General features: G+C 60.1%; 2 protein-coding genes and 1 pseudogene across 2 annotated transcripts; 1 reads left to right on the top strand and 2 right to left on the bottom strand.

Moving 5' to 3' along the window:
• Positions 1-174: 174 nt before the first annotated feature.
• Positions 175-4,249, bottom strand: ACP4 (acid phosphatase 4). Its single transcript, XM_090260738.1, has 11 exons — positions 4,145-4,249; positions 3,970-4,074; positions 3,806-3,892; positions 2,932-3,078; positions 2,561-2,659; positions 2,386-2,481; positions 1,532-1,664; positions 1,369-1,451; positions 831-955; positions 424-602; positions 175-350 (listed from the first exon to the last, which is right to left on the bottom strand). Exons 1-11 carry the CDS (start codon positions 4,247-4,249, stop codon positions 235-237), a joined length of 1,275 nt encoding a protein of 424 aa, XP_090116864.1. The 3' UTR covers positions 175-234.
• Positions 4,250-7,072: 2,823 nt separating this feature from the next.
• SMIM47 (small integral membrane protein 47) lies at positions 7,073-7,700 on the top strand. The gene is made up of 3 exons (XM_090260737.1): positions 7,073-7,339; positions 7,421-7,480; positions 7,601-7,700. Exons 1-3 carry the CDS (start codon positions 7,181-7,183, stop codon positions 7,610-7,612), a joined length of 231 nt encoding a protein of 76 aa, XP_090116863.1. The 5' UTR covers positions 7,073-7,180; the 3' UTR covers positions 7,613-7,700.
• A 3,554-nt stretch (positions 7,701-11,254) lies between these two features.
• On the bottom strand, positions 11,255-11,996 carry LOC149995146 (putative G protein-coupled receptor GPR32P1; annotated as a pseudogene).
• Positions 11,997-12,376: the final 380 nt, after the last annotated feature.

Raw genomic sequence — 12,376 nt, 5'->3', positions numbered from 1 at the left:
GTCAGGTACAGAAACACTCACGCCAACGTCTGCACTTGCACCACATGCGTGTACCCGGGCGGTGCACGAGCGCACGGACGCGCGGCTTCCAGACCCCGCAGCCCTCGGCGCCCCCCGCCTCGCCCCCCGCACGAATGGACAGAGTAAGTCAGTCACGGGAGCCAGCGCAGCGGGTGAGCAGACATGTTGGGGTGCGGGGGCAGCGAGAGGGGGGGCGGTGCTCGGTTCCGCAGCTCACACGGGGTCTCCCCAGGCCCGCAGGCAGCCAGGTCTCCAGGCCAGCAGCCCCAGCCCCACGCTGAGCGCCGCCAGCACGGCCACGGCCCCAGCCAGCAGGGGCACCGCGGCCGCTGCAGGGAGAAGGGGAGGGGTGAGTCTCGGTACTGGGCCCCGCCCGCCCCCGCGCCCACGCGGAGGCCTCACCCATGGGAGCGGCGGGCTCCTGGGCGCCGTGGCAGGGGACCCCGCGAGCCGGGGGCCGGGCCGGCGCGGTCAGCTGGCGGAAGCGGCCCAGCGGGCAGGGCGCGGGGCACCCGGGGAGGCTGAGGCTCAGGGGCGGGCCGGCGGAGTCGTTGCGGTAGAAGAGGGACACGGTGACGTTCCTGCAGCGGGAGAGGAGGCCGTGGCTGGGGTCCCCCGCCCACCTCCCGGCCTCTGACCTGCAGCCCGCGAAGCGCATCCTCCGAAAGGAGAACTGGGCGCCTGACTCCGGCCTGGCCGCCTCCCGGGCGTCCCGGGCCCGCGCGTGGGCTGTGGCCCCCGCCGGCCTCGCCATCCCTCCTCCCGCCTGAGAGGCGCCCCCGCCCAGTCCCAGGGCCGCCGCTCCTCACCCTTCGTCTCCGTCGGGGTCCCCGAGGCGCCTCCGGAACTCGAAGCCCAGGCAGGCGGCGTAGGGTGGCACGTGGCCGTCGTAGAGGCCCAGAGCCCCCTGGAGGGCCAGCAGGGTGCTGTCGTGCTGCCGGCGGATTGGGGCTGAGCCGGCTCCTCTCAGGCGCCCTCCGTCCGTCCCCAGCTCTAGCCTCGTGCACCCCGCAGCCTCCCACATGAGCCTCCCAAGCCTGCGCACCCTGGAGGCAGCCCCGCCAGTTACAGGCGCTCATTCCATCAAGATTGGCCAGATGGGCGCAAAGCATGGCCAGACGGCTGGCTTAATCCGCCCGTCGGGCCAGAAGAGCCCCCTTCTTTCGCCCAGCACGCCACCTCCTCCCTCCTTCCAGACGCTATACCTCTAGTGATCCGTGGTCCAAGGGGGTGGTTTGCAGGTACGAGGGACCCGGCACACTGGGCTAAGGGTCCCCTGAGACCACTGGGTCTTCCTCACTCAAACCGCCACCCCCTCACCTCTGCGCCCCCCCCCCAGAGACTCACAGCCGAGTACATAACCATCTTGAGGGGCAGCCCCAGGCGCTGGACCCGAGAGAAGTTAGTGAGGATGGCGTCCAGCAGGATCCCTGAGGGGGGCACAAACAGGGCGCTGAGACCCCCAGAGGAAGATGCCTGGGCCTCCCTGCCTCCAGGCCCCATGCCTCACCCCCTGTCAGCTGGGCCTTCTCTGCCGCCCGGGGCGGGCCCACATGGGCCCCGATATCCAAAGCCGAGATCTGGGCTAGTGTCCGCAGGACATCCGGGGAGGCCCAGGATGGTAGCGGGAGGCCGTGGGCTTGCTGGGAAGAGACGGGGAGTGAGGACAATGTGTCTGGGAGGGCCTGAGCTCTCCAGGCACCCCTCCTGTCCTCCCGATGCCTGTGCTTGTCCCCATTTCCTGCTATCCTCCCTCCCACCCCCCATCTGAACCCTTCACGGGCTGGGTCTGGCCGGGAAGTTGTGGCCTGCACAATTATTATTAGTAATCACCATCATTCCTCAGTCCAGATGCCCTTCTCGGTAAGCCTAGGCCCAGTGATGCTTCAGAATTCGGACATTGGGGATTTTGGACTGGTTGGGTGGTGCCCTCTCACACCCGCAGGGCCTGGGGCAGCCCCTCCGTCATTCATACACACGGTTAGTCCCACTGTGCAGTGAGGGACAGTGCCACGCAGCAGAGGGACCAAGCCTATGAGGCGCATCACGCGTTCCAAGCCAGCTCCCGCTGCCCAGGTTGGGGCCGGGGCGCCGCTTGGTCAACGGAACCACAAAGAGAAATGGCAAACCTCACCGAGCGCCAGGCGCTGTTCTAAATGCAGTGCATGGATTAACCCATCTTAGTCTTCTCAGCAACCCCAGGGGCTGTTCCTACCGGGGTCACCAGTCCCACTGTGCACATGGGAAGCAGGCACTAAGGGTCAAGTGACTTGCCTGAGGGAACATGGGATTGAGCAGCAAAGCTGGGGTTCAAACCCAGGTGCCCTTAAACCACTTGGCTGGGTGGGTGGGCCGGGGGCTGACCTGGCACATCAGGGTGTCCAGAACCTTCCACGCCCTGCGGAGTGGCTCCCCGACCAGCGACAGCCCCGTGCAGTTCTCCAGGTGAGCCAGGAAGTCCTGGACGGACCGGGCCAGGAGGTGAGACCGGCGTACCTCCACCCCCTTCCCCGCCCTGTGCCGCGGCCGCCCGGCTCACCACCCAGCCCTCCAGGGCCGTCTGGTACTCGGCAGCCTCTGTGGCCTCGCGCAGCAGCTCACGGTATCGGGGACAGCTGCGCGTGGGGAACCTCAGCAGCTGGGGGAGACGGAGGCTCAGAGAGACACAGCATGACAGGGTGGGGGTCGGGGTCGGGTGGCCCTGTCTGCCAGACCCAGGGCACAGCATGGGGGCAGTGACCCACCCATCTGGACAGCTCTGCTGGGGGACAGTCTTGCTGCTCCGAGCCAGCCCGGTCCCCCAGGAGCTGCCCCGCCAAACCCGGCACTGCCTCTCTGAGCCTCTGGCCCTCTCCTCAGGTCTCTGCCTCTTTCCATTCCTCCCACCCCAGCCCTGCCCAGTCCCCTGACCTTGTCCTCCGTGACGGGCACCGTGTGCACAGGGATGGGCCTCCAGGCAGCCTCGGGGCGCCCCGGGGAGGCCTCGGGGAACAGCCCTGCAAGGTTGGCCTGCGCGCTCTCCAGTGTTCGATCAAAGTCTGTGCTGCGAACATACACCTGGGGGGCACGGGAGAGGGTAGGCAAGGGGACCGCAGTCGGGGTCAGAGGTTGGCTGCAGGGGCAAACCAAACACTTTGGAGTCCAACGTCAGGTGTCAAGAGTCAAAATATAAGCATATCTGAGTGTCTGAGCATCAGTGTTGGAAGTGGAGGTCAAAGGTCAGAGGTCAGTGGCAGGAGCAGTCCCATTGGAGGTCAGAAGCTGGGTGGGCGTATAGTATTAAGGAGGTCAGTTGAGTCAATAGGAAAAAAAAAGTCAAAAAGGAAGATCAGAATGGATGTTTGCTGGAAGCTGGAGGTCAAGATTAGGAGAGTGGGATAGAGGGCATGGGGTCAGAGTTCAGTATGTGCCCATTGGGGTCAGAGGTCAGAGGTCATGAGGGCAAGTTGCTTCAATGAAGGTTAAAGACAGAATCAGTCAAGTTTTGGAGTGAGAGGGTAGAGAGCAGAAGATCTGGTTGGTGACAGTGAGAGTGAAAAAACAGAAGTAAAAGCCAGAAAAATAAGCCAGAGTTGATGGACCTCAGAGGTCAGAGATCAAGATGTGACTCAGATTGGGATGGGGTCAAAGGCGGGGTGGGTAAGTCCATGATTCGCAGTCAGAGATCAGACATCGGCTTGATGGGAATCAAAGGCCAGAGATAGAGGCCCAGGAGAGCACTGGAGTCAGGTGGGGGTCAGAGGTGGGAGGTCAGGAGACCAGGTGAAGGTCAACATGGCAGTACCTCCTCCCGCTGGTACTCAGGGCTCAGAAAGACCTCATAGCGACTCCTCAGGAAGCGACCCAGCTCCAGCTGCTGACGGACCCCCTCCTGAGGACAGAGCAGGCTCAGCAGACCCCTCCCTCCCCGCCTGGCCCCATCACTCACTCCCACCCCCAGCTTCTCACCGAAGTCAGCTGGCCCAGGCCTCGCGGCCACAGGGTGGAGGCAGCCTCCTTGTGGGGGTCGGTGGGGTAGGAAGTCAGTGGGGCCCGGTCGCCATGGCGGAACACCTGGGGAGGGGAGCAGATCAGGGCCAGCCTGGGGGAGGTGAGGGGCCAGGCTGGGGTGGGGGCACCTCACCACAGCCACGAACACCAGGGGTCCTTCCAGCAGGGCCTGGAGCGGGAGCAGCAGCAGGAGCAGGAGAGGTCCCACGGGGTGGCCCTGAAACCCTGGCCCGGCCATGTCCACACAGCCAGACGCTGAGCTCAGCCCTCCGGCTGTGCCGCAGCCACACCTGCCCATTACCTCCCCCAGTGCCCCCACGAGAGCGGGTCCCGGCACGCCTCCCTGGGAGCCAGCTCCCCAGGGGCCTCTGCCAGCTCATTAATTCATGGACCAACCCGTTTAATCTCCCACAACCCCAGGAGGTGTTGCTACGGTGCAGATGGGAACACCAAGGCACAGAAGGGTTAAGTAATTTGACTGAGGGAACACAGCTAATGAGCAGCAGGCAAAGGTGGACTTTGAACCCAGGTGCCCTTAACGGGGACACAGAGGCAAGGAGACCTCCACCCCCGCCCCACATTCTAGACTGATAGTCTCTGCTCCCTTCTCGCACCCTGCACCTCAGTTCGTTCTTCCTCTCTCGCCCCATAAATGTTGGGGATCTTTGAGGATCTCCTAGGCTCCATGAGATTTCATCTTCCAGTGAAGAATCGGGATGTTCATGCACAGCTGGGCAAAGCCACCCTGGAGTTAGGCTGGGTTCAAATCCTGACTTCACCATTTACAGGCTGTGTGACTTTGGGCAAGTTACTGCACCTCTCTGTGCCTCAGTTTCCTCATTCATAAAATTGGTTCCTCTGCAAGTTGCTCAGAGAATTAAATGTGTTCCAGTCTCTTCAGTTCTTTGGAACAGGGTTTTTGCATATATGCTATTCATTAGTTATTGCTTGGTAGCAAAGTACCCTAAAACATAGTGGCTGAAGACAATAGCCATTTACTTTCTTTCACGGAGTTTATGGGTCAGGGAACTGGGAGTGACTTAGCTGGTGATTGCAGCTTGGGGTCTCTTGGGAGGTTGTGCTCAAGCCATCAGCCAGGGCTACCGTCCTAGGGAAACTTGACAGGGGCCAGCAGAGCCACTTGGAAGCTTAATGACATGGCTGTTGGCAGGAGACCTTGGCCCCTCACCACGTGGGCCTCTCCACAGAGCTTCCTGAGCTTCCTCACAACATGGCCGGCTTCTCCCAGACTGGTGACTCAGGAGATAGCAGTGTCCCTTAAGCCACAGAAGTCACCCTCCCCATTTCTGTCTTATTTTCACAGGTGGGTCCTTTTCAATGTGGGAGGGGGACTACATGGGGCCTGAACACCAGAAAGTGAGGATCACTGGGGTGTCCTGGAGGCCGGCTCCTTGGTGAAGCTCTTTCAACAAATAAAAGATGCCTCTTCAGCCTGCTTCCTGTGTCCCCCCCAAAATCCATATGTCGGAATCCTGACCCCCCCCCCCAACACACACACAAGAGGATGGTATGAGGAGGTGGGGCCTTTGGGAGGACATTATTAGCTCATGAGGGTGGGGCCCCTCTGAATAGGATTTATGTCCTTAGAAAGGAGGCCGCCAGAGCTCCCTTACCCTTTCTGCTCTGTGAGGACACAGAGAAGCCGGCTGGCTGGCTGTGACCCAGAAAGCAGGCTCTCCCCAGACCCTTAATCGGCCAGCACCTGGAACTTGGACTTCCAGGCTCCAGAACCGGGAGAAACACATGTGTGCTGTGTGTAAGGCCCCCATCTTCAGTGTTCCGTTATAGCAGCCTGAGCAAAGAAAACAGAATGCCATGCCAGATTTTCCACGCACTTTTCATTGATATATAGTGATCCCTCACTTATCGCAGGTATTATGTTCTAGACCCGCCCACGATACGTGAAAATCCACGAAGTAGGAACCTTACATTTATTTTACTATTTACTGTACAGTACCGCAAAATCCCACGATACGTGAAAATCCACGAAGTAGGAACCTTACGTTTATTTTAGTATTTACTGTATAGTACGGCAAAATCCCACGATATAGTGAAAATCCGCGATAAATAATTAAATATAACATTTTTTAAAATCCCGCGGTACAGTGAGGCCGCGGTAAGTGAACCGTGATATAGAGAGGGACTCCCCTACATACTTTTTACCGAAATGAGATCACACCGGACGTGCTGTCTTGTAACCTGCATTCTTCAGTTAATGTCTCCTCCTTCCTAATCCCCAACCGCCTTTCAAAGGTCTTCGATTTCGCCGCCAATATCGTGGACCGTGGCTTTGTCCAAAGCAGGACCCAGTTCAGATCAGCCTTTGCATCCGCTTACATGTCTCTCATGGATTTTTGTCAAACGCAGAAAGCGCACTTGCCTTTGGGTTTGTGTGTGTGCGTTTGGTGCACAGACTTGCCCTGTGGAATGACTTGCCTTCTGGAGTTTTCTGGCTGGGCCCCGATGTATCCTTTCACAGCTGATTCTTGTCATTCCCATGAGTTACGTTGCATACAGTCGCGGAGACAATGAGGGACCAAACCCTGAGTCACTGCTTCCCAGGAAATATACTTTATATACGTTCCGTAAATGACCACGCAGCACCGTGGGTATTCATTTGGGGGTTAGAACTCGCTTTTAGTGAGATGGGCTCCGTGGTTGGTCATGAGACAACTGCCCTGTTTCTCTCTGGGTTTCCGGAGAGAACCTAAAGGCGTCATGAGCTTTAAAAAGAGAGTTAGGGAGACAGAAGCCATAGGAGGGCTGTCAGAGGAAACCTCGGCGATGGCGGTGGCCTGCGGGAGCATCCCTGTGGCCGAGCTGGGGATGCTGCCGCCACCGCCATGTCTACCCTTGAAACTGCCGCTGCCACCCCAACCCCGGTGACCAGGCTCTGGAATGTCCGGGCCAGCCTCTGCCGTGCCTCTTGGCCTTGCGTCTGGCAGACACGGCTGGAGGGAGCCACGCCTGAGCCATCCAGCTGGCTCCTCCGGCTCCCAGACACTTCTGGCCACCGGAGCTGTCCCTGTGACGCCCCTGTAGTGTGCAGGGTCTGGGCTCTCTTATCTCAACGTCCTGATGCCAAGTTCAGATACTGTGAAATCCCCCAGGCCTCCAGGCCTCTGCCCCAGTGTGCCCTCTACCCAGAATGCCCTTCTCCGTCACCACGGCCACCATTGTGGTCCCCCGGACAACCCCCTCTCAGGTTCAGCTGGCTGATCACCTCTCTGTCTCTGGGGCCCAAGCAAAGCAGAGGGAGGTCAAGAGACTAGGCGACTCAGGACTCATGGCCGTGAACCTCCAAGAAGTGAGGATGGCAATGGCGGGGAGAGGGAGGCCTGGAGCAGGGGAGGGAGCGGAGGGTCTGACCTCTGACCCTTCCCCACAGAACGTGACGCTGGCCATTGCTGTGTTCACCATCCTGTCCTCCATCTACTTCTTCAACAAGGTGAGCCGGAGGAGGACCAGCGGCGGGCTGGGTCTCTGTCTGTCTGGTGCTCAGCTGATCATCTTGGCCTCCCTTTCTCTCCTACATCTCTGTGTGTGTCTGTCCCTCCTTCTCTCTCAGGCTCAGCAATGAGAAGAAACAGGGCAGCTTATGCCAAGAGCCCCGCCTCCACCCTGACCATGACTCCAGCGTCTGAGGTCAAATAAATGTGACTGAACCAGCACATCCGGCTTCATCCCAGCCTCTTGGGCCAGCTCTGGTGCAGGGGCCGGGGGCCCGGACCCCTGGGTCTGAGGGAGGAGGGGCCGGGGGCCCGGACCCCTGGGTCTGAGGAAGGAGGCTCCTGGATGTCCCTGGGGCTAGAAGGCAAGTCAAGCCCCTTCTCTCCTTGGCTTTCTTTCTCTATGGTGTCTCTGTGTGTCTCTGTCACTCCCCTCTTGAGCTGAGGGGCCCAGCATTTGAGCTGGGTTTTGAGGGATGAGTAGGAGTCTGTCAGGAGTCTTTAGAGAGGGGAAGGGTATTCCGACTTCAGGTGCAAGAACCCAGCAGAGAGAAAGAGCAGGGCCGATTCACCAGCTGCTACCAACACAGACTCTGCACATCAGATTTCACCCCTTCTCTCTGAGTCCTGGTTTTCTTATCAGGCAGGCAAAGATAAAAAATTTTGTCCCCTGGGCCCCAGAAGGGCACAGCAAAGACAGCCTGAGATCAAAGACAAGAATGGAAGCTGTGATCAGCAAAGGGCCTGCAGTTATCATCTCCTTTGTTATATCAACAAGTCTTCTCTTGTCTCTGTAAACTCCTATTCAACCTTCCACACTCACTGTCAATGCTCCGCACGTCCAAGGCAGAGCCAATTCCGGCTCCCCGATAGCTTCCTCCCCTGCCCCGCCCCCACCCCCATCCCTAGCAGGTGCAAAGCCGTGGGTGACGCCTCAGCCTTTGCCAGAGCTGCAGCCACTTTCCCATCTGAAAAGAAAGAGCAGTGGCCGGGTGGCTCAGTTGGTTGGAGCGTCGTCCCCATACACCAGAAGGTTGCAGGTTTGATCTCCGCTTGGGGCACGTAAGGAAGGCAACTGATAGATGTTTCTCCCTCTGCCCCCTCTCAAATCAATAAAAAGATACCCTCAGGTGAGGGTTAATTTTTTTATTCATTTCAATCCAAGATCTGAGAAGGCGACTTCTGAATAGGGTGACTGAACATCCTGGGCTTCCCGAGAAAGACCTAGAAAATTCTAATTAGAGGTGGAATCGTAGTTGCACTACCACTTTGGCGGGCGGGCGGGGGCCCGGGGGTGACGGATGATTACAAACACTTGGGGCGGGTTGGTTCCGCGTTCTTGGTGATCGCCTGGGAGGCTTTGGTTGCAATGCTTTGAGTGACCGCATAGGGGCAGTGTTGGACCATTTTTCCAGCCAGAAGTTTGTCAGTCCAGGAGGGAAGCGGGTTTCTGCAAAACCAGTATTCTGAGTGGGGAAGGAGCGTAGGGAGGCGGGGTCCTTGCTGTTTCCACCCCCTCGTCCCCCCACCTCCCTGCCTGGGCTACCTTGGACCCTCGCTTCAGCCCCTTATTTCTCTTCTCAGGGGTCTTTCTACACCCAAAGTTGACCCTCTCCCTCCTTGCTCACAGCCCTCCCGCGGCTCCCCAGCCCCCCCCACCCCCCCAGACAACAGTCACGGTACTCTCAGCCTGGCACTGAAGGCTGTGTGACCTGGATCCCTGCAGTCTTTCCTTTTGGCAAATGGCATCCACCTTCCAAGCCCCCACCGTGGCATATCCATATACCACAGTTAGCTAAGAGATGGGTTGTTTAACGCCATGCCCCAGTGCCTTTGCACATGCTGTGCCCACTGCCTGGAGTGCCCTTTGCCACCTTCCCTATCAGCGGGAGGCTCGGTCTGCCTACTCCCTCCCAACCCCCTGCCACTCTCCTCTCCCATTCTTGGTGACTATAACTGGGGGCTTGAGGTGGGAAGGAGGCACAGAATAGACTCTGACTCCTGCTGGACCCCCCCAGTGTGAGTCGTGGCTGTCAGTGTGTGCAAAACAATTTATTGACAAAGACGTTTGTCTTTGCGTCCCCCAGGTTTTTCAACCACTTAGTGCTGGGTTTCCGGGTCCCCTGGGAGCCATCGCGGTTGCATTTTCTCAGCCGCAGGCACGGCAGAGGGATGGGGCTCTGCCTGGAGGCCTGTGGGTTTCCCTGGGGGGCTTTTGAAATTTCCAGAGCCCCGACCCACCCTGGCCCACGAAAACCACAGCGCCTGGGGATCGGGCCTGGCCATCGATTGGATGTTAAAAGCTCCCCCTGGAGAGTCTAATGCACAAATAGGGTCAAGAGGCATCACTGCAAAGCGCTTCCCAAAGACAGAAAGAGATAGATTCCCCCCCCGGGGCTCAGTGGAGAGAAAAGAAATTAACCTTTAGTTTGAAAGCATTTGGGAGTTTGAACAGGGAAGACAGCAAACAACTCAGTTCCCAGGGCAGGGACCCCACAGGGGTGGTGAGGAGGTATGCACGTGTTTCAGGAGAAGACAAATGGTACCGAAGGCCCTGAGAACCCAGGAAATCTGGTGGCCTGGTGTTGTACTGTGTCACCCTATCTACCTGGGGGACCAAGGCATCCCGATGTGCCTGGGACTGTCCCGGTTTTAGACCTGAATGTCCCATGTCCGGGTATTGTGCAGTCCCACGGCGACTGGGCTGGTTGGGGTTCTAGTTCCAAACTCCTGCCCCGCGTCTGCATTCCCATCTTTAGATCCAGTCCTGCATCTCTGTCCTTCGCTGGGCTCTGTCTCCCTGTCCCGCTGTCTCTCTAACCACTCATTATCCTGTCCTCCAGCCCAAGGCCAGCTTTGTTCCCATCTGTCCCAGGGCTCTCCCTGTTTCTGTCTCTCCCTGTTTCTGTCTCTCCCCGGGTCTGTGTCTCCATACCTTTTTCTGTCTTGTCTCCCACTGGGTCCTTCCGGACAGCCTGACCTGTCTCTCACCTCAGCTCCCGGACTTGGCCACCGTCTGCCACCAAGACTACATGCTCCCATCCCAGCAGTGTCCACCCACGGCTCCTGCTGCTTCCACTTCACCTTCTCTCTCTTGGGGCTCCTGTCCCCCTCCGTCTGGGTCCTTGTCCCCCTCTGTCTGGGCCCCTGTCCTCCTCCATCTGGGCCCCTGTCCCCCTCTGTCTGGGTTCCTGTCCCCCTCTGTCTGGGCCCCTCTCCCCCTCCATCTGGGCCCCTGTCCCCCTCCATTTGGGCCCCTGTCCACCTCTGTGTGGGTCCCTGTCCCCCTCTATGTGGGTCCCTGTCCCCCTCCATCTGGGTCCTGGTTCCCTGTCTATGGGCCCCTGTCCCCCTTCTTCTGGGTCTCCCCTTCTCTCTGGGTCTTTGCCTCACCCCCACCTCCACGTATTCACCTCACCGTCTCTCACTCCATCAGCATCCCCTATTCTGCAGAGGATAAACAGATGGCAAGTGCCCCCCGATCCCTCTCCCTCTCCCCCTCTCAGTCCTCAGCCCCTCAGCAATTGCCCTCAGGTCCTCACAGGAAGGCTGGGTCTCCATCCCGTGCCCGAGCCCCCCTGTCTCCTCCTCAGACCCTCCACCTGGGCAGGACCAAAGGGCCCCACGCAGCCGCTGCCTGAAGGCCTGGTCCCCGCACACGTAGAGCAGAGGGTTGAAGCAGGCACTGGTCCCCGCCAGGGAGAGACCCAGGGGTCTGAGCAGCACCCAGACCTCTGCCATGTCCAGCCCAGCCTCCCGGGTCCCCAGCAGCCTCAGCAGCAGCAGCAGGTGGAAGGGGAACCAGCAGAGGAACAACATGGCCCCGGAGGCCCACGACAGCCCCAGCAGCGGGGGCCTCCCTGTGAGCCTCGCCAGGCGCAGCTTGGCCTTCAGGAGGCTGTGGATGGCACGCAGCACCCCGAGAGGCACCCCAAAGCCAAACACCAGCTGGTTCAGGGCCCGGTTGGAGGAGAAGCGGGGCAGCTCCCCCACGGACGTCCTGTTAGGAAGCTCGACCCAGGTGACCCGGCCCCTGGGGGCTCGCAGTGTCCGCACGTCCAGCACCAGCAGCAGGAGCCAGAAGCCGCCGGCCCAGAACACCCCGCAGCGGGCCGTGCGGTGGCTCAGCGCCCAGGCCGGCCAGAGCGCCGAGGCGCAGCGGTCGGCAGCCGCGCGGGTCAGCAGGCGGCCGCTGGCGTAGAAGGTCAGGAAGGCGAGGCCGGGGTCCAGGCGGCCAAAGCTGCCACCCAGGGGCCAGCCGGAAGGCGTCCAGGCGAGGCCCAGCGGCAGGAGGAGCATGAAGACAACATCGGTCGCGACCTGGTAGCCGAACCAGGCGGCGGAGAGCCGGGCAGGCAGGTGGGGCCCCGCCGCTCGGATCACCAGGCGGTGGCCAGCCACCTCCAGCAGGTAGGAGGCAAGGGCGGCCAGGCAGTAGCAGAGGAAGAGGGCGGCCCCCGCGGGGCACAGGACTCCAAGGGGTTCCGGCTGCCGAGTCTCAGAAGGGTCTTCCATGGGCTGGACGGTGCTGCTGGGACCCCCAGGCCTCCACGTTAGCATGATCCACCCCGTCCCCCCACACTTCCCCAGCTCCTCCATCTCAGGGGCCATCACCGTCCATGCAAACCTCAAACGCTGTCCTCTCCTCGTGTTCACCACTTACTCTCACTCCGATTCCCTCTGCCCGGTCCCCGTTGTCCTGTCCCCGCTGCCCTGGCCCCTGGCCCCTGGCCCAGCTCAGGCATCCACCTCACCCATGGACTCAGCTCAGCGTCCAGTCTGGCCACCTCATGGCTCCAGAGCTGACCTGTCTCTCCCCTGCTCAAATGCCTCCCATGGTTCCCTAGTACCCCCGGACCAGGCCTCAGCGTTTCTGCCTGAGCTGGCAGGGCGGT

This window comes from Furipterus horrens, unplaced genomic scaffold (assembly GCF_987537825.1).
Source record: "Furipterus horrens unplaced genomic scaffold, mFurHor1.1.pri manual_scaffold_13, whole genome shotgun sequence".
In the NCBI taxonomy this organism is placed as follows: domain Eukaryota; kingdom Metazoa; phylum Chordata; class Mammalia; order Chiroptera; family Furipteridae; genus Furipterus; species Furipterus horrens.
The sequence above is the reverse complement of the archived record's forward strand: the minus strand, read 5'-3'. Positions and strand labels throughout refer to the sequence as shown.